Source organism: Aspergillus stella-maris (assembly GCF_047715825.1).
Source record: "Aspergillus stella-maris strain CBS 113639 unplaced genomic scaffold BDV14scaffold_48, whole genome shotgun sequence".
NCBI lineage: Eukaryota > Fungi > Ascomycota > Eurotiomycetes > Eurotiales > Aspergillaceae > Aspergillus > Aspergillus stella-maris.
In genome coordinates this window covers 39640-62278 of record NW_027396842.1, presented here as the reverse complement: position 1 = coordinate 62278, position 22639 = coordinate 39640, and the positions used below count along the sequence as shown (strand labels likewise).

Below are 22639 nucleotides of genomic sequence, written 5' to 3'. Positions count from 1 at the left end.
TAAGAGCTCTTGCCACAGCCTTCTTATACCAACGGGGATAGGATGATCGTCCGATTAGTTCTTTTAATCACCCGCGACTAAGTCTGACTTTGTGAGAATGCAAATTGAACATCACAGAGATTGTTATATTAATGGGAGTTCCATCTGCAACCCCATGGAGGAATCGAGAAATATCATCAAGAAAGTAAGAGAAGAAGCTTAGTATGTCCAACAAGCACTAACAGGAGCCGAGCGCCAGGCTCGTTCCAGTGAACAAAATAATAAGGATGGAAAGAAATATGAGAAAGTGAAAAGAACAGCAAAACAAGGAAACAGGGAAGAGCGAGCCGTGGCACATTTGAGATCTTGATTCTCATCTTAGTGTCTAACCTTGAGAGCGCATGGTACTCTGCCGGAGCCTGCAGGCAGATAGGTCGAACATTAGGTCTTGGTGCATAGGTCTACTGGTACCCTGAAGTGGTTTCTCGACTTGGATCGCCATGTACCCTGTCCAAATGTTGCTGCAAGTTATCATTCCTGTTGAACGACTGCTTGCACCCCGGCCACGGGCACTTGAACGAGCGAGGAGATATGTGCAGCGTGTCGATATGTCTCTGCAAGTCCGCTTTGCGATTGAAGACCCCTTGATAGGGACAGTCTGCCCACATGCATCTAAACGTTCGGACGCCCTGGTCTCCTGAGCTGTAAACTGTTATAACAGGTTCAAACTCGAATAGACACACAATGATATAGACGGAGCAAGGGGGCGCTACCTGATGCAAGGAGGGATATGGCGTGTGGCCCTACGTGTGGCCCTACGTGTGGCCCTACGCCCTGTCCCTGATTTTCGGTAGTGAGTCGCGCGTATGGGCTCGGCTTCATCTTCTTGGGCCTTATTGGGGTAATGGTTCGCTCCCGGAGAACTGTTCGAGCTGATGTATGAATATTGAGAGACCTCCGATTGAAAAGGAGGGCGCGGGTGTCCTTGCCAGACTTGCGAAGAGTCGTGCCAAAGGGGGAAAACATCGGTTCCCAGGTAGGGTATTGACAGTTGAACTAGAGACGTTGACGGAAGGGAGTTCAACCGCGAGAGATCTGCATTAAAGTCGGAATCTGTATAAAGCATGTCGGGTGGCTGATATACAGCATTTGGCATCAGCCCAACATAGTTCGGATCGCCTATTTGGGCCGCGTAGCTAGGATCAATGGCTGAGGAAGCCAGAGTTATCGATGCAGAGGGAAAGATGTTCATTGCAGAATGCGGATATCCCACTGGAATAGACCCAGAAACCTGGGCGTGTCTGCCTGGCGGAATGTCTAAAGGGAGTCCAGGCACCATTTTTGGCAACCTCCCACTGTCTCTCTGTGTAGTGTCTGGGTTTTGGAAACCTAGACCTGATGTTGATAAAACTGTTTCCATGTGGATATATAAGAAACGCCCGGTCGCAGCTATAAGTTTCTCGTTGCCAATGGTCTTGGAGGGAAAATTGGGTAACAAGAATGGTGGAAGGTAAGTTGAATCTGGGAAAACTTTATAGGACTCATCTTGAACTGAAAGGCCCGAGATACTGTACGCGGAAGAAGAAAAATATGTCAGGAAAGCTGAAAAGAACTGTCACTAGTTGGAAGGGCCGTCGCAATAGGTAGCCCAGGACGGTGTCCTGAATTTGGAGCGAAATGCGAAGTGCCGTGTTTTGTTAGGTAGTGTACTTAATGTCAGAAACCGATTCCTTATTTCCACACCAACCTGTAGGCCAAGGCGGAGATTGGGACAAGGGCGAGAGAGGATAGGGACAAGAAAGGATTGAGACAAGGATGGTGCAAGGATGGAGACAAGGATAGGATGTAAGACGCTCGGCCCTTGAGATATGCCAACCATAGTTGGGCCTTGTGCAAAACTCCAGCCAATCATGCGTCCTGGCTGCATCGGACAGTAGGTATACAGGGCAACCTGATGATGCAGCGGGATTCAGTCACCCCACGTTCAGCAGCAATTACTGTGCACTCAGTTTGACGCAGCAAACCTCACGCTTCGCAGGACGTGGTCCGCGCAAGAATATACCGACACCATATTCTCTCGAGTTATTGTGGCTTGCCTGTCCGTGCGAAATTTGCATAGATTGGCCAGACGACTGCATCCGCTATCTAACGCCCTGTTAACGCCCTTTCTCACCGCTGAATCTGGTGCAGACTACTCAGCCCTGGAGGTATTTATGGAGACAGCCTTGTTGTTGATCCCGCTGTCTCCTGGCTTAGCGTATCTGTTTCTCGGACGCACCTGCTTAGCGATGCGTGGAGGAGTCTGCGCCTGAATGGGGAGTTCAGGCCTCGTCAGTCATTTGGAGCGAGGAGTGGTTTCAGTAGATCACACTAATTGACTCGGCGACTGATTGCGGAGTTGATATTGGACTTCAGTGCCAATGAATACCGTAGCGCTTGCGGCTCAAGGGCGATCGACCGCACAATGGACCAGTTCGCCGCCTGCAACTGATTACCTACCCGAGGCTACCCCGGGAGGATTCCAGCTAGTGGCCTAGGTGTCGTTCACGGGAAAGGATATTTTATCGTATTCCGAAAGACCCTTGACTTCCGATTCACTCGAAGTCAAAGAACGTAGCGCTCCTATGCGTCGGTAGACCTCCTGAGAAGCCTGGTTATAGCATCCCGACCCAATCCGCTCCCACGTTGAGCCAGTCTCTAGTAGCAGGAATGCTAGGCTGCCGTAGGGGAATATGCACCCCAGCAAGCAAGTGATACCAATCTGGCTGGACCTCAGAGACAACAGCAGTCTCACCTTGCAATCCCTGCTCCAGAAGACTTTGGTACTCCTGATGGATTTCCTGGAAGACGTTATGCACAGCCTCTGCGTTGGACCAGTACTGTGCTAACAGGTTGGCCGGCCGCAGCAGACGCAAAAGGTATCCAAGGGAATTTGCCGCCAGAAGGAAAGACTGAGTCTCGATAGTGGACCTGATCTCATTTGCGAGCTGAGTTCCGGCTGCTGTGAGGGCGCTCACGGCTGTAAAGTGGCATTGGGATAGGCAATTGAGGGAAATAAGGGTCTCGAAGATGCGGATGGTGGATTGGGCGGCGGTGGAGGAGATCGATTGACTGTTGGTGTCGGCAGGGAAGTTTCTGTGTAGATGCAGTAGGAGGAGGCTGTAGTGGAGTTGCAACTGGTACTCCCAAGTGTCTTCTTTACCACCTGTAGGTGACTTGCATTGTAGAGACCATTGGCAGAGACGAGTGTTGATACCTTGGACATCAATGATGCGCTTCTGAGCGGGCTCATTGATCGCTAAGATGTCCAGACCGATGTACGCAAGCTCGACCATGCGAAAAAGGAAACCATGATCAAGACCACCTTCATTCATTGGTGTTATTCCCGGACCATCAGTCATGTCCTCGGCGGTTAAATTAAGCTGATCCAGGTCTTCGGCCCGAACGGCGCAGGGCCGGCCCGTCTCAAGAGCCACAAACACCTCACAGACAAACGCCGACCACCAGCACCGTCGATACTGCGAGCTTTCTCTTGGAGGTAAGCTCGGACTGTATCTGTGCATGCCCAAACCGCAGCCGATGCGCACTGCGTTGCCGCTCCAATACCATGGCCCGCCAGTGACTGTGTCTCCATCACCTACATGTCGAGTAAACAGCACAGCCGCCTGCATGAGGAAGACACGATCAGTCTCATGGCGCATATGAAAGAGCATACTCGCTCGCCGGAATAGTGTTGTCTTCACAGCGTGCCGAGCGCTCGCGACCAGCGGGTGTTCGCAAGCATGAGCACCTGCCATGAGCACAGCTTGGAAGAGAAGCAATGGTGGTGGTTTGTCCGGAGATCGATAGCTCTCCATGAACTCTGGCATGGAAATCACCGGATGGAACGGATGGACGTGCTCGAAATACGCAGTGATCAGCGCATCGCGGACCTCGCGAGCCGGAAAAGACGAGACATCGGCTGTGATATCTGCTGTCAACATTCCGTTCCAGACCTCAAGGCCTGGCTTCCATCCGTTCTTTGGGCGGATAGGCGGGTACGGGTAATGTACTGGACTCCTCGTGGTATCATTGTCGCTTTGTATGCTGACATCCTCGAGCCCGGCGCTGTCGCTGTTTACCGCCGTTGAGGTTAATCCCGGGCGAGATGCACGATGAAGCTGCACAAGGTGTACCAAATTCGACACAGCGGTACCAACGTAGGCTATGCGCATATACTTTAAAGGGTCGAATACACCCCAAGCAGCAGCGTTAATGCCATGCTTGAAGAACCGAGACAGGCCACTGCGCGCGAATTCCTCTTTATGACTCGAGTGTGATACTCGTGACCGCGTAGAGGATGGTGACGCATTGCCAGCCTTGGGTTCTGCTCCTTCACTTTGTGCTGCTTGAACACGAGCTCCAGCAAGATCCTCCGGTGCCACTTGCGGATTTTGAGAATCTACCGGTGGCGTATGAGGGCGCCGGATTTGGTACTCCTGGCTGTCTTGACTCTGCCAACGAGCATTAGTTGCAGGACGGTTTGGCTTCACCCACTGGGTCGTCGACCTATATTCGTTAGTAAGATATCCAGGGCGCGAAATGTAGCCCTTCATACCGACACTGAAGCCCCGACCTATTGCAGACTGAACAAGGACCAGCCCCTCCCGGTATTTCATCGATATCGCATCGAACCTTCCTCCGGCGACACAAATCACAAGCCTTTCTTTGCTGTCGCTTCCGACGCTTGCTTGGCGGTTCCGACGGAGAGGAATCCATCTTGAATGACAAACCACCGACATATCTGTCGGGGTCCCTGGAGATATGAACGGCGGTCTGCTGATATCAGAGATAAGACCCCATTGATAAGGAAGTCGGCTCCGAAGTTGCGGGGTCTTCATCTCGGAAGCTTGTTTCATTCGTCCCTGAGTTGGAGATTAGTGCTATGGTCATATAGATAGGGCTGTCTGGATCTGCGGATAGCCTAGCATTTGGTAAGGAAGTAATCATAGTTGGCTTCCAAAAAAGAAATAAGACCGTTTGTTCTTTGAATGTTTAGCAAAGTAAGTTAAAGTTTGTGTTGATCATTTCTCTATTTCCAGAGACCTCAAGACCGGAGTAAAGAATGGTCATCTCAGCTACGTTAGCCGTGGGTTGGAGCAATGAGTAAAAGATGTGCGGGGTGTGACCCAGATGTCTAGAAGCCCGGATTCGGCATCGCCTGCCTGATTCGATGGCCATTAGTCAACGGTCTTTGTACAGTCACCCGTGGCAGGCTCTCCGGAGAATGCGTCCTGCACGAACTACGTGGTCCAATGTGGGCAGAGCGATCCTCGGGGCCGATAAACGCAACCATATCCATGGACGGCGCTGCATCTCAAGCGGTCTATAATAAATCATATATTTGCTCTATAGCCAGTGTTCAGACCACACTTTCTGGAGTAAATCAATTCACAAAGCCGCGATCATGGCAAAAGTTGAGACTGTCGACTTGGTCAACACCAAGTCCGCCTACTATGCGCCCGCAACAATTGCACCGCCAAACAGCCAAATCATTCACATTGCCGGCCAGCCAGGCAGCACAACAGGAGGAACAGTCCCAAACGACTATGAATCACAAATTCATCTCGCTCTTCTGAACATTCGCAAGATCTTGATTGTTTCCGGGTGCTCGGTCAAGGATATCCTGAAGCTCAACCTCTACATCGTCAACTATGACCCGGCTCGCCGCGTCCATACGCGCCACATCCAGAAATTCCTTGCGGGCCACAGGCCGGCCATGACGCTCGCGCCCGTTTTGCAGCTGGCGGTTCCCGGGTGGTTGATTGAGATTGATGCCGTTGTTGCGCGACCAGTCTCTCCGCCTGCTCCCCGTCTGCTGACCGGCTCATCGGAGACCGAAGACGTGGATGTGGTCGTTGTTGGTGCTGGATTGGCAGGTCTCACTGCTGCATCTGAGCTGCAACGAGCGGGTCTATCGTTTGTTGTCCTCGAAGCAAGGGATCGCGTCGGTGGGAAGACTTGGTCGCAGCCTATTCCTGGTGAAGGGCAGGGGGTTGTCGATTTGGGCGCGGCATGGATCAACGATGTTAATCAGACTAGGGTGCATACCCTAGCGAAGCGCTTCGGAGCTGAAATCCTGGAGCAGAGTACGAATGGCTCATGCGTACTCGAGGATACAGACGGCAAGATCTCGACCTTCCAGTATGGGGAGCTACCAAAGGTACTTGGGACGAACGAATCTCATATCCCGGAAACTAGCTAACAGTTATAGTTTGATGCCGCAATTGCCCAAGGCGTCGCCCGTATCCGTGATATGGTCGAGGCCGATTGCCAGACACTTGATCCGACCCGGCCCCAGAGCACTGAATGGGACTCGATGACCTTTGAGGCCTACCTTCGGTCGCGCGGTGCAAGCGCAGAGGGACTCTGGACTGCGACCGTCTGGACGCGAGCAATGCTCGGTCACGATCCTCGTGATATCTCCGCTCTGTACTTCCTCACATACTGCAAGTCTGGCGGAGGCTTGTTGCAGATGCGGTCCGATCGCAAAGGAGGCGGCCAGCACCTTCGCTTCCGACAGGGTATGCAGCATATGGCAAAGGGACTGGCCAGTGAACTTCCGAAGGACTCCATTAGGTTGTCATCGCCCGTCAATAATATTAATCAGGAAGGCTCTTCCGGCGTTGAGATCATCACCACCGACAAGAAGACATTCCGAGCGCGGAAGGCCATCATCACTATCCCCAGTCCAGTCTACAACACCATTTCCTTCACCCCGAAACTCCCTGCACCAAAGAAATTGTGGTCCGAGGCAGGACACTACGGCTACTACACCAAGGCCATGATGGTCTTTCGCACCCCATTCTGGCTTGAGAAGGGATACTGCGGTCTAACTCAATCGTTCACTGGTCCGGCCTCCGTTATTCGTGATACCAGTAGCATTCCGGACAAGAAGTATGTGCTGACCTGCTTCATGTCCGCCGATCCCGGTCGCGCTTGGGCTGCTTTGTCTACGGCAGAGCGCGAAATGGCACTGGTCGCACAGATTGGCAAATTCTTCGAGTCTAAGACTGAAGCTGCACGCGACTTCGTTACGATGGTGACCTATGAGTGGGTGAATGATGAGTACTCCGGCTGGGGCTGCCCTTGCATTGTGCTGACTCCTGGAGTAATGGATACGGTCGGAAATGGTGCCGTACGGGACCCAGCTGGAAACCTGCACTTTGCTGGAACTGAGACAGCAGTGCACTGGAGGGGTTACATGGAGGGTGCTTGTGAGAGTGGTGAGCGCGCAGGTGGGGAGGTGATCAAGGGACTCTCTAGTACTGCGGCTCGGTTGTAGATAAACATTCTTCATGGTTTCTTTGCATTATTCATATCTAATGAGAATGTCTTAACTATGATCCGACTACAACCCCCGCTCCTTATTAAACTCATCCGCAACTTCCCACGTAGCCTTAACAATCTCAATACAGCCAGGCGAATCCGAATGACAACAAATGGTAATCGGATTTTCACCAACCGGCAAATCCACCTCCTTCCCTGTAATCGCAACAACCCTACTCTCATACAACTGCTTCTTCACATGAGCCTTGACGTCCTCCGTCTTCCAGGGCTTCTTCTTCCGATCAACAATCAACGTTCCATCTTCGCGATAATTGACATCGCCAAAGTACTCCGCCCAAAACTCAAGTCCCATTTCCTTCGCAATAGTCTCCATATGCGTCCCCGCAAGCCCAAAGACCTTCATCCCTTTCGGGATGGCAGCCCAAACAGCGCGGCAGACTTCAATGTCGCGCACCATCATCCCGTATAGGATTCCGTGTGGCTTGACGTGATGCATTTCGACACCTTCGCGGTCGAGGAAGGCTTTCAAGGCGCCGACTTGGTAGATGATGTTCGCGGTGTGTTCCTCGGTGCTGAGCTTCATTTCACGTCGGCCAAAGCCCTGCACGTCTGGGAGGCCTGGGTGCGCGCCGATCTTGACTCCGTGCGCTTTGCACAGGGAGACTGTTTCGGCCATAATGAGAGGGTCGCCGGCGCTGTTTAATCAGTATCGTTGCGAGGGTTGACGATGGCAGACTTATGAAACAATACTCACTGGAAGCCACAGGCGACGTTTGCATGGTCGATCAGGGGTAAGAGGTCCTTGTCGGGGCCACAGACAAAGTTGCCATATCCCTCGCCCATGTCGACATTGATGAGTGCTTTCCTCGCTGATGGTGCCATAATGAAAATCAGCTTTTACCTGCGCGATGCAAGTCTAGACTCTCTAAAATTGGGTACTGAAATCCTGGGGAATTGTTCGCAGACGCGGTGTCACCAAATACTGGAAGCTGTTTTACTCCAACAAATAATCATCATCGCTAAAATTTCCCCGCGCTGATCCCTGTCAAAGCTCTTATCTCGGAGCCGGCAAGTTGGAGGTGCACCCTGTGGCATATCAATGAGATTTGGAGTTGATATCAGCTCTCCCCAAATGGGCGTTTTCTCCACGCTCCCGTCATGGACGACCAGTGATGGGGGCTATCGCGGCTCTGGTATCAGGGATGCTATCAACGGTCAATATCAGCAAACTTTATTCCTGGATTGACATGCCCTGAGTATATGACGCTGTCCGTTTCATCTTTGCCCTTTCTGAGTCTCATGCACTGCAAATCTTTGCAACCATGTCAGAAACGTTCCAGATCCCACCGCCACTGTCGCAGGGTGTCGGCTACGGCATTGTCGTCGGTGTGGGCGCGGCCTTTGCGATTGGGATGTCGATAACTTCGTGGCTGCTTAGCGCGTACATGAATGAGGTTCAGGACTCGGAGATGTTTATGACGGCGAAGCACTCCATCAAAGCTGGTTTGACTGCATCCGCGGTTGTGTCTTCTTGGACGATCGCAACAACGCTACTTACGAGCACGACATATGGGTATCGCTATGGTGTCTCTGGGCCGTTCTGGTACGCTGCTGCGGCATCTGTCCAGATTCTACTGTTCTCTGTTGCGGCGGTTGAGCTGAAGAGGAAGGCTCCTAATGCGCAGACGTATCTGCAGGTTGTCAAAGTGCGGTATGGAAGTGCAGTGCATCTCCTCTTCACAGGATACTCCGGTGTTTATCAGATTATTACGACTGTCAACCTGCTGGTCGGGGGCTCCGCGGTCTTCTCGTCCATGACCGGTGTGAGTCGCGATGCAATTTGCTATCTCCTACCTATTGGAGTGGTAATCTATACGCTTATGGGTGGAATCAAGGCGACGTTTATCACGGACTGGGTGAGTTTATCTGCCTCGTCTTGACATGGTCAATGTCTAATAATCTAGATCCACACTGTGATCATCTACATAATCATGCTCATCGCTTTATTCGTCTTGTATGCGACATCGGATATAGCCGGCTCCCCAAGCCGAGTCTGGGAACTCCTTACCCAGGCCGCAGCACTACACCCAGTCGACGGTAATGCAGACGGGCAATACCTAACGATGCGATCGCAAGAAGGAGGCTATGTCGGTCTTGTTTTCATCGGCGCCGGCTTCGCCGCCTGTGTCGACAGCCAGCTTTTTCAGAAAGCGATTGCAGCAGACCCCCGAACCACCTCGATGGGCTATATCTTAGGTGGTCTATCGTGGTTTACTATCCCATTTGTACTGGCGAGCACTTATGGCCTCGCTGCCGCCGCCCTGGAGCATCTCCCCAACTGGCCGACGTACCCGAATCGAATGAATGACTACGAAGTTTCATCTGGACTTGCGATGCCGTATGCCGCGGTCGCATTGATGGGTAACGGAGGCGCGATTGCCGTCCTCTTAATGATCTTTATGGCCGTCACGAGCGCGATGTCCTCCGAGACAGTTGCCACCACAGCTCTAATAACATACAACATCTACCAAGCATACTTCAAAGTCAATGCTTCGGGCAGGCAACTCCTCTACTTCTCACACTTCATCACGGTCGGATTCGCGATATTCTGCTCCTCGATCGCGGTCGCATTCAACCATGGCGGCTTCAGCGTCGACTTCCTCATTACAGCGATCGGAATCTTCGTTGACAGTGCGATCGTGCCGATGGCGTGTACGATTATGTGGAAGAAACAGTCTGCGCTCGCGGCATTTATTGTACCTCCACTTTGCTCGATCTTCGGGCTCATCGCTTGGTTTTGCACGACGTATACGCACCATGGAGTCATTAGCATCACCACCTTGAGTGCAAATTTACCCCTTGTCGCGGGAAACATTACTGCGCTTTGCTCGCCACTTATCTTCACGCCATTAGTAACTTACCTCAAGTCAGACAATTTTGACTGGAACATCCTGAAAGAGGAGATTCAACGAGGCGATGACGAACATATCACTGTTTCCGCGACGAATCCCGAAGACACCGACGCGGTGGCCTTAGCCGCACACGAGAGGGAGAAAGAGGAAGAGAATGAGAAAACACTCATTACAGCGCGGAACAGGTCTCTCTTCCTGGGTCTGTTCCTAACCATATCTTTGGTAATACTTTGGCCGATACCGATGTACGCCTCCAACTATGTGTTTAGTCCAGGCTTCTTTACAGGATGGGTTGCTTTTTTGTTCATCTGGGCATTCTTGGCGGCTGGAGTTATTCTCTTATTGCCGATTTGGGAGGGGTATGGTGAAATTTTGGCGGTTATTTACAGAGTACTTGGGAAGACTTCCAGGACAGAGAAGCGCGAGGCTGTGATTGTTATGAGAGAGGAGGTGAAGGGAGAAGGAAATCAGCAAGGGGGTTCCGACAGACGGACGGAGGCAGAGAAGATCGATCCAAAGTGACACAGTCATTACATAACTCTCAGAGTCTCACGTCTAAATACATTCTCGAACAAAATAATGCGTCTAATACCACGAGTCATGTTGCTTCCATAGGCAGTAGTCTTCAACTGTAGCGGGCTGCAAGCCGCAGGTACTTTCGGAGCCGAGTGCATGAGGATTTCGGGTCTTCCCCGATAGTCTCCGACATCGACGGCGAGATAGCTTCTCGAGACTTATCTCTTGAAACCCAAAATCTTATCATGGGTGTGAATGATAAGTTGCGATAAGTCGCGCCCCGCGATGTTGGGGTAGCTTTCCTATACCGCAGGGGCTTGATGTGACTGGCATCGGATATATCCGACACGAGCGGCACTGGGATGCAAGCAATTACTCTCCAACCTTAGAGAGTAAGATATGCATGAACTTTGAAGTTTGGCGTTCCAAAGCCACCATGGACCATTTGAACACTATTGTCGTCGCGAATAGGGGCGAGATCGCCTGTCGGCTTATCCAGGCTGCCAAGTATGACTGGCCGCATCTCTTTGGCAATATCCAAACTGACCCGACTGCAGAAAACTAAATATTCGAACGATAGCAATCTACACGACGCCAGATTGCGAATCTGAACAAGTAAGACTGGCGGACATTGCTGTCTTATTGAAAGGGGAGCCAAGGGCTGCCTATATCGACGGGTAAGTGTGATATATATATATATTCCATACCACCTGAGGGAACTGCAGTCTCTAACGTCCACTTCACAGGGACCAAATAATCCAAATTGCCAAGAATCATTCCGCCCAAGCAGTTATACCAGGATATGGATTCCTTTCCGAAAACACTCTCTTCGCTCGCGCAGCGGCCGCAGCAGGACTCATCTTCGTCGGACCGTCACCCGAAGCAATAGAGTCATTCGGACTAAAGCATACCGCCCGCGAGTTAGCAGTCGCGGCAGGCGTACCAGTAGTTCCAGGAACACAAGGCCTCCTCGAAACCGAAGATGCTGCCGTCAATGCTGCGAACGAGCTTGGGTACCCCGTCATGCTCAAAGCAACAGCCGGTGGTGGTGGGATGGGTCTTCTTACTTGTGCCAATGAGAGCCAAGTCCGCGAGAACTTTCGAACTGTGCAATCTCGCGGGGCATCACTGTTCAAGAATGCGGGGGTGTTTCTAGAGCGGTATTACCCGGATAGCCACCATATTGAGGTCCAGGTTTTCGGCAATGGGATGGGCAAGGCGATTTCGATTGGCGAGCGGGAATGTTCGATTCAGCGTCGGCATCAGAAGGTTATTGAAGAATGTCCCAGTCCCTTTGTCGAATGGCGGTATGCGGGCTTGCGGGAGAAGTTGACGAAGTGCGCTGTTTCGCTGGCTGAGAGTGTTAAATACGGCTCTGCCGGGACGGTGGAATACCTTGTTGACGATGCGACGGGGGACTTCTTCTTCCTGGAGATGAACACCCGGTTGCAGGTTGAACACGGCATTACTGAGATGTGCTATGGCGTTGACCTCGTGGAATTGATGTTGCGGCAGGCAGATGCAGAACTTGGTGGGAAGGGTGGGATCCCGTCCGAGGAACTTGACGAGTTGCAAACTAGGTGTCTACAGCCAAAGGGTCATGCCATTGAGGCTCGCGTCTATGCTGAGAATCCTGGTAGGAATTACGCGCCCAGCCCTGGTCTACTGCAGCAGGTTGAATGGCATACGCCACCCGGAACACGGATAGACACCTGGGTGCGAGGAGGGATTGTGGTCAGCCCAGAGTATGACCCCTTGCTCGCGAAAGTCATGTACCATGGATCAACACGAGAAGCGGCTGTAACAGGAATCGAGGAAGTGCTGAAAAAGAGCGCCATCTGCGGGCCACCCGTGAACCTCACTTTCTTGGCGGCTATTATTCAGAGCGAGACTTTCCGCCAAGGAAACACAATTACAAAGTTCCTCGACACATTCAAGTTTACGCCGGCCGCGATCGATGTTATCTCGGGTGGATCGTACACTCTTGTCCAGGACTATCCGGGCCGGCCAACAGTAGGCCACGGATTCGGACAGGCAGGACCAATGGACCCGATCGCGTTCCAGGTTGCTAACCTGTTAGTCGGGAATGAAGTCGGTGCAGAGGGTATCGAGATTACTCTCACCGGACCGGAGCTGCTATTCCTGGGAGACGCGGTGATAGCTCTTTGCGGACCAGCCATCCCAGCCGAGCTTGACGGTGTCGACATGCCGCAGTGGAGCCGGATTCACGTTCGCGCTGGCCAACGGCTCAAGATCGGGAAGATGGCGGCGCACTGCCGTGTTTATCTCGCGGTCTATGGCGGGTTTTTCAACGTCGCGAAATGGTTCGGGAGCAAATCGACTAATCCGATGGTTGGCGTTGGAGGATACCAAGGACGGCCTCTACGCGCGGGCGATATGCTCAGTATTGCGGAAGCATCCGACCTCCCACCAACCACTGAAGTCTCAATCCCAAACCAGCTTTTCCCTGTATATACAAGTAACTGGACCATCCAAGTAATGCCCGGTCCATATGAGACGGGGTACCTCTCACCATGCGACATCGAAACATTCTTCTCATCAACATGGACGATAAGCCACAACGCTGCCCGAGGCGGAATACGACTCATCGGTCCCCGTCCAGAGTTTGGCCGAACAGACGGCGGCGAAGGAGGCGCTCATCCAAGTAATGTGATCGAGTACGGCTATCCCCTTGGTGGGCTCAACTGGACGGGCGACGAGCCGGTTATTTTCCCGGTTGACTGTCCTGATTTCGGTGGCTTTATCTGTAGTCTTACTGTTGTCAAGGCCGACACGTGGAAGGTCGGACAGTTGAGGGCGGGCGATAAGGTCAAGTTTCATAGGGTTTCTCTTGAGAGTGCACTGGACTCTCGTCGAAGCCACCAGCAATTTCTTGACCAGGTCGCCGCGGCCGTCAACAACGGGTCATGGAGCGGAGTGTCACACTTCGACAGTAGTACTGTTGGTGCAGAAGTCACAGAGCAAGACCAAGATGTTTTGAGACTCCTCGAAGCGACAGACGAAAGGCCCCAAGTCTCGTACCGCGTTGGCGGTGACGACTATCTCCTCGTTGACTACGGCGATGGACGTTCAGACGTCAATTACAAGTGCCGAGCAACAGCGCTGTCGCGAGCTCTTGCGAGCCAGAAAGGCTCAGTCTCATCTAACCTGCAGCAGGGGGGCGCAATCTTCAATACCGTAGGATGTGGAAACTCCCTGGCGATCTTCTACAACGGATTGGCGCTTCCGCAAAGCGATCTCCTACAAGCGCTCGTTGAGATTGAAGATACTCTGGGCGATATGAGAGCCATCAAACTCCCAAACCACCACTTCAAGCTCCCCATAACCTTCCGACACAAAAAGCTGGACGACACTATTGAGCGGTACACGAGCAACCAGAGATCTCTAGCGAGCTACCTACCGGACCCACTGTCATACCTCGCAGAGAACAACGGAATGAACATCGAAGAGCTGAAGAAGATGTTCCTGTCCCTAGAAACGGTCATCATCGGCGTCGGATTCTTCATGGCCCTCCCGCAAAGTCTGCCAACCGATCCTCGGTACCGTATCCGAACACCAAAGATGAACCCCAGTCGCACATATACACCTGCAGGAACTGTTGGCTGGGGAGGAAGTGCGCTCTGCATTTATCCAATCGACTGTCCAGGCGGTTATATGCCGGCGGGCATGACGCTACCGGGGCTCGACATCTTCGGATCGAAGCCTGGATTCAGTGAGCAGCAGCCTTGGATCTTTAACGATATGGATACGATTAGCTTCTATGAAGTGAGCGAAGATGAATATGACAGGATCCTTGCGGAGTTCAGAGCTGGGAAATACGAGTTCGATGTCAAGGAGGGAGTCTTCGATATGGCGGCGCATAATGCCCTGCTGGCACAGACGTCGGAGGAAGCGGCGGGGCTCCAGGCGCAGAGAGCCATTTCGCAAACAAAGATGGTGGGAAAGGAAAAGCAGCTTTTGGAAAAGTGGCTGGCCGAGAAGCAGTCGAGTACGACCAGTACCGATGAGATTCGGACGCTTCTTGAAGGTAAGTTTACGCCTCTTTATCTCCTCTGCCCGATCGTGGCTAACCGGCTGCAGATCCGACGATCGACGCCATTGAGGCGCCAGTCAACGCAAATGTCTGGAAGGTACATGTGAAGGAAGGGGATGTGCTGCAGGCCGGGATAGTGGTCTCGATCCTCGAAGCGATGAAGATGGAGATCAATGTGGTGGCCGAGGGAAACCTAGCTGGGGGGACGGTGGTAAAAGTACTGATCAAGCCTGGGGACGCCATAGAAAGTGGGAAGCCAGTTGTACTGGTAAAGGCCAATTCCAGACCATGATCTCTTGGAAGCCACCCCGAGCTTCCGGTCCAATAGGCATGCTGATTGATGGGTTTTGTTCCCATGTTATTTCTCACTTCGGGTTGCGTCTATGGTATGGAACTTTCTGCTTCAAGCATAGATACATTACAGCGGCTCCATTCTCGTTAGTATGTCCGGATAATATATGCTATCAACACAATTATTTCAGCCTATATCAAGACATATTTTGGATGTCCGTGTGTTTTCTGCCGCTCTTACGATCTGACAAGTGTCCGGCTAGGTAGTTTGGAGATTTTCGATTGTTAGACTAAGAAACACATTCTGGTGTGGCCTCAAATTATACAAAATTTGTATCCGGAGACCTTACCATGTTTTGTAGACCGGCTATTCTTAGAATTTCCGGACCCCCGCCCATTAAATCTGAAAGTGCGTCGAATATCGGAAGGTGATATGCACGGCATGCCTTCGACCGCTCTGTCTCCGGCTAGCTTCACGCGTGAGAGTCTGATTTCCATTGCCTAACGCTATTTGCCCTAACAAGACATCCAGCTTCTCGCCCAAATGAAGGCCGCTTGATTGTCTGCTTTAGCATGCATTCGGCTCTAAGCAAAACTAAACCAAGGTATGTCCTATACCCGAAGACTAGCTGTTGAGACGCCCTGGCGAAACTTCGAATATATGGAAGGTGGGGAACCTTCCCGAACCACTGACTCGATACCGTTCTATCTTCACATAAATAACATATTTGCTTGATATAGACTTCAACCTGCCAAAGAAGGTATCTGAAATATTTGAGAAAAAAGAGCAGGTTCTTAAAATAGTGCGCGGAAACCCTGGTTTCATCCTTGGTCCTTAAACACCACTCCTACTTTGTACATATCGCTTCTCACTTCCCCATTCTTTAGCGATTCTTCAGGAACCTACAACCTGGGTCAGGGGGTGAACCCACATGGTTATTGCTTGGCTTGGCTTGGCTCGTCAGTCTTGACCCACTCAGTCACGGCGATGTTGGACCTGCCACTATTTAACCAGCGTATGATTAAAGGGAAATCATGCATTTGTGTAAATATAGATTTCATGCAAGTGAGTTACACACTTTTACTTGAACTTGAGAAGGAGTTTGCTGTGGTATCACCTCTGTTTTATAAATGTCTCCAGATATTCACTTATATATCCCGCGCGGAACGCTCCCCTAGATGGCCCGCTCAAGCCGAGTGGCCCACTTTACACTCAGAGGCTCTCTGACTTATTACATAGTTATTTCTTACTAGCTTAACGGTCGTGACGTGTCAAGTGGTCCCAACTCTCTATTCGATTTGCAAAAGCACGGCCCCTATTTTGAGCACTTGGCGTGGCATTGAGGGGTAATAGACTCTGCAATGTTAAGACGTACTCAATTTATAACGGCTTCTAAAACGACACGCTGTAGAACAAGGAATAAAACCAAAACTAAATGTATAGGCCGGCTAACAAAGAAACAAAGTCCCGCATGTTCCCGCAGATTTCAGACAAAATAAGCGTTAGACAAAAAAAATCAAGTCTGCTTCTTCGAAACCTTCGAGGTCTTGAACTCCGTGGCCCGTGTGCCATAGATAAGATCACAAAGCCCAATGGTACCATAGTTTCCCCTCGAAAACTCATGGTGCATATCATGGACTACCATATTCCACTTCGAGATAGAAGGCAACTCATATCCACAGTGCGCAACGATAGCCAGCACAAGTGCCCAAGCAAGATGGAACCAGAAGAGAACAATATGCGAACCGAGGATATAAGGAGGTAGCGCCACGGGAAGGATATTGGACGCAACGTATTCAATCGGGTGGGCATAGAGCGCGGCGAGCGCAATGGGCGTCGTGAACTCGTGGTGCTTCTTGTGGATCTTGCGGTAGAAGTATGGGTGGTGGAGGGCGCGGTGGGCGTGATAGAAGATGATTTCTTGGAGGATGGAGGCGAGGAAGAGCTGCTTGACGCTGTCGCGGAGGGAGGGGAGGGTAGGCCCGACCTTCCAGAGGGGTTTTCCCGTTGCGGCGAGTAGTGCTAGGTGAATTACACCTGTGAGGAGCTGGTTGCTGAAGCAATTGCTGAGAGCCTTCTTCATGGCTGCGGTATTGGGTTGCTTCGACTGTGCCTGGATCTTGCGCCAGCCGATAACTGTTGGGCCGAGCAGGTCCATTGTTGTGAGAGCGAGAGCTGGGATCCAGAAGGCACCGAATAGGACGATGGCGCTGCCAACAAACTCAATGGTGCGTGGAGTGTAGGTTTGGTAGAGATGGGACCAGCCCTCGTTGACGCTTTGAGTGAATGACTCCATGGTCGCGATGTAGTATATGCAAATGATTGTGGACGATAACCAGATGAAGGAGAGAAATTGAGCTATCTTATAGCCATGCGGCAGGCGTTCATGCAAGGAAGGCGTCAAATAGCACGGAGAGGCCGGAGTAAACTAGAACTAGAGTCGACCAGCGTACAGGGTTAAGAATCCAACGGCTGTCATCGCGCAAGTATGGAGACAGCGCAACGGGGCTGAAACTGCAAGACAGCGGCCTTAAATTCGGGCTCATTTCTATTCTCGGAGGCATTCCGGCGTCTCAACCATGAAGTCACTCTTTCCAGGCTGACTTCTGGAGTCATGGCTGAGTCTGAGCCGGTCGATCTAGACAGTTAGCCGTCTAACCGGGCCAATTGCTTTGAAGTGTCGGCGTGCGTGGATTAAGCATCCCAGGATAAGCCTGGGCGTGCCGAAGCCATCTGCAGGATTCTGCAACCGTGGTTAACCCATCAGGTCATCAGGTCCCCATATTGCATCGCTGGGGCCAATAACGGGCTGTGCTGGTTCCAGAATGGCTCCAGACGGCAGATTCCTGTGTAAATCGGCGCAGCATGACTCGCTCGCTCAAGACCAGGAACAGGTTCCTGGCAAGCACAAAGAAAGTATACTGCAACCCATATTCCAGTCAACATGTTGATAAACAAATACAGCAACCTTTGCGCATTTTTGCTCTAGACAGGAGGTAACAGACCGACAATGACTCCTGAAAATGACTGTTGCAGCTGAGAGCGGGAACCAGTGCAGATCCACCAAGCTGAAGAAGAGCTGGAGTTTGCAGAGCGAATCACCATCAATCTGGGACTAAAACTGGAGCCCTAACATTTTCCGCCCCCAAAACAATTCTGTGGCAACTTATCAGATGCCCATTCAAGGTCATTTGCAACGATGATCCCAACCCCAAAAGCAGGTCTTGCCTTGTCACTCCTTGAAACTGGCGGCCTGGAGCGCAATGGTGACATTGCTTCCTTCGCCCTTGCTGCCGGCCGAATGGCCACAAGTGCATCCTTCGATGACCGATAAATACGCTTGACAAAGAAAAAGCCGCTTGGCTTAAGCCACGAAGCTGCAATTTAGGCGCTCGACGCGGTGCTGTAGCGGGTTTCTGAACGGCTTTCACAGCCCCCGACCGCTGATTGCGACGTGATAGAGGTCTATCACCGACTCGGTGACTTATAATGGATTTGCTATTGCTCTAATTGCCCCTTGGTCATGACGTATACACCCCAAACAAACTTGTACACTTCCAATCCTTACGACAATGAAGTATATATCCAGATACATAGTTCTTTGATCCTTTGATGGAGCTCACTACGGAATGTCAGCTAAGGACCCGGCCCGGGCCTGACTGCGAGGGAGGAAGATGGAGGATCAGGTGGATAATATATGGGGGCCAGATCTTGCATGTTGCACTTGCTCTGTGCTCCGGGGCTAGGTACACCAAGATGAAAATGTGGATATGGTTTTTGGGGGCTTAAAATGCGTTGTTCGGATGGGAGCGGTTGAAGTTTCCCTGGGTGACAAGGCGGGTGGCTTGAAGCGAACTCGGGATAAGCCTCGGTCATGAGCTGAATACGAGGGCGTTGAAACCTTATAGAATGTCGTTTCACGGGAAAGTTTCTTATTGTTGGTGCCCTGCTAATCTTTATGGTTATGGGGATGTTGAGAAATCATTCTCGTTGTACTTTCGTGGCCCTCTAGTCTTTTCCGCTGCAAGGGCTTGTAAGGTGGTTTCCAATCCAGATCCTGACTTCCGCAATTTCTTATCAGCAGCCGGAAAAACAAAGTAAATCTGGCCTTGGCCATGACGAGGTGGCTGTTGTTTGAGCTCGATTATCCACAGAGCAAGTATCATAATCTTGGTCTGTGTCATCCTGAACGCGCCGAACCCCGTCAAACATGAATGCCGAGAACATGTAAGCAACCTGATACGCCTGGTAGAAGCCCTAAGCCCAAACGGCTTTAACTTCTCCCTGGAGAAGTAATTCCATGATTAATCCTGTCCCTATTGGTCCTTGATTCCTTCGTCAAGCGGGCCAGGGTTCTCTGGAAGAGGACTACAGATCATATCGTCCTACGTATACCGAATTCTTGCCGGCCAGTTGCCGTTGTCGACACGTCGCCAGACTAACGGAGAGTACAGGCGATTGTTGCCAGTTACAGAGTGGTCTCCGGTGGTTAGGCTCCGAATCACAGCAGTGGCTGCGCTCCTGGATTGGGGGCCAAATTGTGCAATTCCCTCCCCTTCCTTGCTTGTTAGCGCAGGAACTGAAGCAGCAGCGGCCAAATTAGTCTTTAGGGACTTCAACCGACGGAACTTTTCATCCCGCCATTGCAAACCCTTGCGACTTCGATATTGCAATTGCAATGGTTGTCGAAGAGATGTGTTGTGGATCTCGAGAACGGGAGCCAAAGCCTGTTGATTGCTCGATCGGCAATGGTTCTTCGGTACTCAATATTCTTTCGAGTTCAATGCCCTGTGGAGTATGCGATGCAGGCATCTTTATGGGTGGATAGAGAGAGCAGAGGTTAGGAGCTTTTTAAAGTATGGTAGGTCGCAAACCCTAACCACGTGCTCGCAGCTCTCAATGAGTAGATTATTGATTAACAACCGCTAGCCTAGCAATTTGATATTTGCTAGGCCTGTTCACTTAGAAATCTTTTAATGCGCGCAGAGTGACGATTGAATCCCTATTGCCGGTCCTCGGAACGTTCGAGGTTAATTGTAGCTTCTGATATGGCGAAAGGTTTCTGAAATATTGGAATAGTCGTAGTTGTAGTTATCCACAAGCAAGCCCTTGATGCTCGATACCCTGAATCCGTAGATCTAGCCTGGTAGTTGGGGAGTGTTGTCATAAACATGCAAAGTGCAAGCCCTCGTCATCATGCCCACTCCCAGCTAAAAGTAAAGCAAGTGGGTGGGAAGCACGACGCAAACAGCCCACAGACAGAAAGTTATTACGGCTCACCCTTCTGCATAACCGTGTCATGGCGACGGGACCTACCTATCTACCATGTCGTACCTTCCCACCAAGATCTGTGTAGGGTGATTGGAGACGTTGGGAAAGGACGACCATGGGCACGCGCATGGGTCTATTATTGGAAGGAGCGATGCGGTCGCGCCTTCCCCTTTGGCAGAGAGATACGAATGCACTTTGGGAAGGCGCGATGCGATATTGGATCTGACTCCATCTGGAAGGAGCCCTATAAATTTAACTTTAACTTCCTTCTACTCATTACGTTTGATCAAGCTAGACCTTTGACAGGAGGCCATGTATGTCTACGGAAACGACTGCACAGGTTGTCTTGGGCGGTTTTGCACAAATTCATCACCTGCGTAGCTATTAAGAATCAAGGGGTACTTATGAATACTCTGGCAAGACCAAGAACCATACGTGCTCAACAGCACCCTAGTTATGTGAGGTGGCAACACCCCAACTAGATCAGGGAGGCAAATGACCTACAAGCCGAGTTGGGCATATAGGAGCGCAGAATGTGAGTGTACGGATATTTCTGGATAACAATTCTCCCCAACGGCAATTATATTGGCCTTCAGTGTAGGAAAGTCTAGCCAAAAGTCAAGATTCGAGACCAGCGCTATTCCCGACGTAGTGCAAGAACGACGCCGGCCTCTCGCGTTTCTATGCCCATCAACCCAAGCGAAGCAAAAATCACGAAACTATGGTCTTTTACAGCGGAGTTCTTTCATACAGTGCCCTTCGTCCAGTGGTGGCAGGCTTGCTTCTTGGATATGGACTTCTTGGATACGGACTTATTCCACTTCTCAGGCTTGTCCAAGCCCCTTCATGTAGGCTTCTAAGGGGTCCCGCTGTAAACGGGCTGCTTGACAGCTTTGTTGTTTAAGTGCAGTCATTTCGCTTGCATGCAAGGATCTGTTCGCGACCGGTGGTCCAAGTCTCCCTGGGGTTTGTTGTGCTTGCCTACTTCTTGTGCTTTATGGGTTTATATATGGGGTTAAGGATACGTATCAGCCGCCGTGGACAAAGTACATCGGCAGATACTGGGTCTATTATCTCGGGCATTGCCCATCACATTCCCGTCCATGAGTATCCATGAGAGCGCATTTTTTTTACTTAACAACTTCGTATGAGCTAATTTGTGTCTAACCCCCAGTTCGTATTGCTGGGAGAGCGCGGGTGCGGTTCAATTGTATTATGTACAATGCAGGGAGCCAAGGAGCCTGGCTACTGGGACCTTGCGAGGTGCTCTTACTCAACAGATTTTACCATGAGAGCCCATTTCATCTTTCACCCCATCCCATAAAGCATGAGACATTTTCAAGCGCCCCATCTACAAAGAATCCCTACGCATGGCTAATCGAAATAAACCCCCGGCCACCAGGCATCCAAGAGATCGCGGCCGTAGAATCCACCTACGGTATCGACCACTGGGGCATCGGGCTGCTAGCTAGTCTACGCGATGAAGCCCGACTCTCGGCTCTCGCACACCCATTCGCGCAGGGTCCGCAATACTGGTGCGAGATGATGTTCATCCCTGTCTTGTCCGGGGGTCGGTTCGAGTCGGACGATGTCTGCATTGACCTGATGCAGCGGCGCCCTGACCTCGCGCGGCACATCTCGCGATATTTTTGCTTTTTGCGCCGTGATGACGTGGTTTTCGCGCCCGAGAGCGTGGTTACGGCTTGGGTGGCTTATTATGTGGTTTTTTCGAGGGTGAGTCGTGGGCATCTACGAGGCTTGACGAAGGTTGTAGGAGGGAGACTAGGTTTAATGTTGTTTGAGAGACCCGATTAGGATACTGCCTTAATCCATGTTTTCCTACTCCAGCTGCAGAAAACGATAGATAAGCGAGATTATTCCATGTGTGACCACAAGCTCTACACAAGTACCAAGATATCGGGATGGCGTACGAGCCGCACATAGTACCACGCGATGACACCACGAGAACGGGTGTATCTGGCGTAGTATGCGTATTTTCATACCTGTACTCTTCGCTACACAAGGAAACTAAGCCAAGCTTGCCTATACCGAGAAGCATCAAACGTAACCCAACGGTGGTTCTGACTTGCCAGCAAAAGCAACGAACTACACCAGTCGCCCGGCTAAGTCTGATACTCATGATGGCTAGATATGTAAGCTTCAGCAGTGAAATTCTATACGTTGCATCGGGGCTTTGGACTCGTTTATACCTCATGGATAAATCGAACTCGCAAGGAAACCTAGTACCGCAAAAAACATTCAGACCTGGTGCTGCACTCTGCGCGG

At 51.3% G+C, this 22639-nt stretch overlaps 7 protein-coding genes across 7 annotated transcripts; 3 read left to right on the top strand and 4 right to left on the bottom strand.

Moving 5' to 3' along the window:
* Positions 1 to 174: 174 nt before the first annotated feature.
* BDV14DRAFT_177795 (uncharacterized protein) lies at positions 175 to 445 on the bottom strand (the record flags this gene model as incomplete). The annotated part of the gene is made up of 1 exon (XM_073769492.1): positions 175 to 445. Exon 1 carries the CDS (start codon positions 354 to 356, stop codon positions 177 to 179), a length of 180 nt encoding a protein of 59 aa, XP_073625658.1. The 5' UTR covers positions 357 to 445.
* A 2067-nt stretch (positions 446 to 2512) lies between these two features.
* BDV14DRAFT_202516 (Zn(II)2Cys6 transcription factor) lies at positions 2513 to 4737 on the bottom strand (the record flags this gene model as incomplete). Its single annotated transcript, XM_073774058.1, has 3 exons — positions 2513 to 2691; positions 2774 to 4527; positions 4577 to 4737. 3 exons carry the CDS (start codon positions 4735 to 4737, stop codon positions 2513 to 2515), a joined length of 2094 nt encoding a protein of 697 aa, XP_073625657.1.
* A 538-nt stretch (positions 4738 to 5275) lies between these two features.
* Positions 5276 to 7303, top strand: BDV14DRAFT_210335 (putative flavin-containing amine oxidase; the record flags this gene model as incomplete). The annotated part of the gene is made up of 2 exons (XM_073775870.1): positions 5276 to 6181; positions 6233 to 7303. The coding sequence occupies exons 1-2, from the start codon at positions 5426 to 5428 to the stop codon at positions 7301 to 7303; spliced, it is 1827 nt and encodes a 608-aa protein (XP_073625656.1). The 5' UTR covers positions 5276 to 5425.
* Positions 7304 to 7369: 66 nt separating this feature from the next.
* BDV14DRAFT_210333 (LamB/YcsF) lies at positions 7370 to 8190 on the bottom strand (the record flags this gene model as incomplete). The annotated part of the gene is made up of 2 exons (XM_073775869.1): positions 7370 to 8003; positions 8063 to 8190. 2 exons carry the CDS (start codon positions 8188 to 8190, stop codon positions 7370 to 7372), a joined length of 762 nt encoding a protein of 253 aa, XP_073625655.1.
* Positions 8191 to 8630: 440 nt separating this feature from the next.
* On the top strand, positions 8631 to 10742 carry BDV14DRAFT_210332 (sodium:solute symporter family protein; the record flags this gene model as incomplete). The annotated part of the gene is made up of 3 exons (XM_073775868.1): positions 8631 to 9224; positions 9273 to 10579; positions 10631 to 10742. The coding sequence occupies 3 exons, from the start codon at positions 8631 to 8633 to the stop codon at positions 10740 to 10742; spliced, it is 2013 nt and encodes a 670-aa protein (XP_073625654.1).
* A 430-nt stretch (positions 10743 to 11172) lies between these two features.
* On the top strand, positions 11173 to 15082 carry BDV14DRAFT_202512 (allophanate hydrolase subunit 2-domain-containing protein; the record flags this gene model as incomplete). The annotated part of the gene is made up of 4 exons (XM_073774057.1): positions 11173 to 11243; positions 11294 to 11413; positions 11483 to 14784; positions 14838 to 15082. The coding sequence occupies 4 exons, from the start codon at positions 11173 to 11175 to the stop codon at positions 15080 to 15082; spliced, it is 3738 nt and encodes a 1245-aa protein (XP_073625653.1).
* Positions 15083 to 16598: 1516 nt separating this feature from the next.
* BDV14DRAFT_202511 (sterol desaturase family protein) lies at positions 16599 to 17378 on the bottom strand (the record flags this gene model as incomplete). The annotated part of the gene is made up of 1 exon (XM_073774056.1): positions 16599 to 17378. The coding sequence occupies one exon, from the start codon at positions 17376 to 17378 to the stop codon at positions 16599 to 16601; it is 780 nt and encodes a 259-aa protein (XP_073625652.1).
* Between the last annotated feature and the right edge of the window lie 5261 nt (positions 17379 to 22639).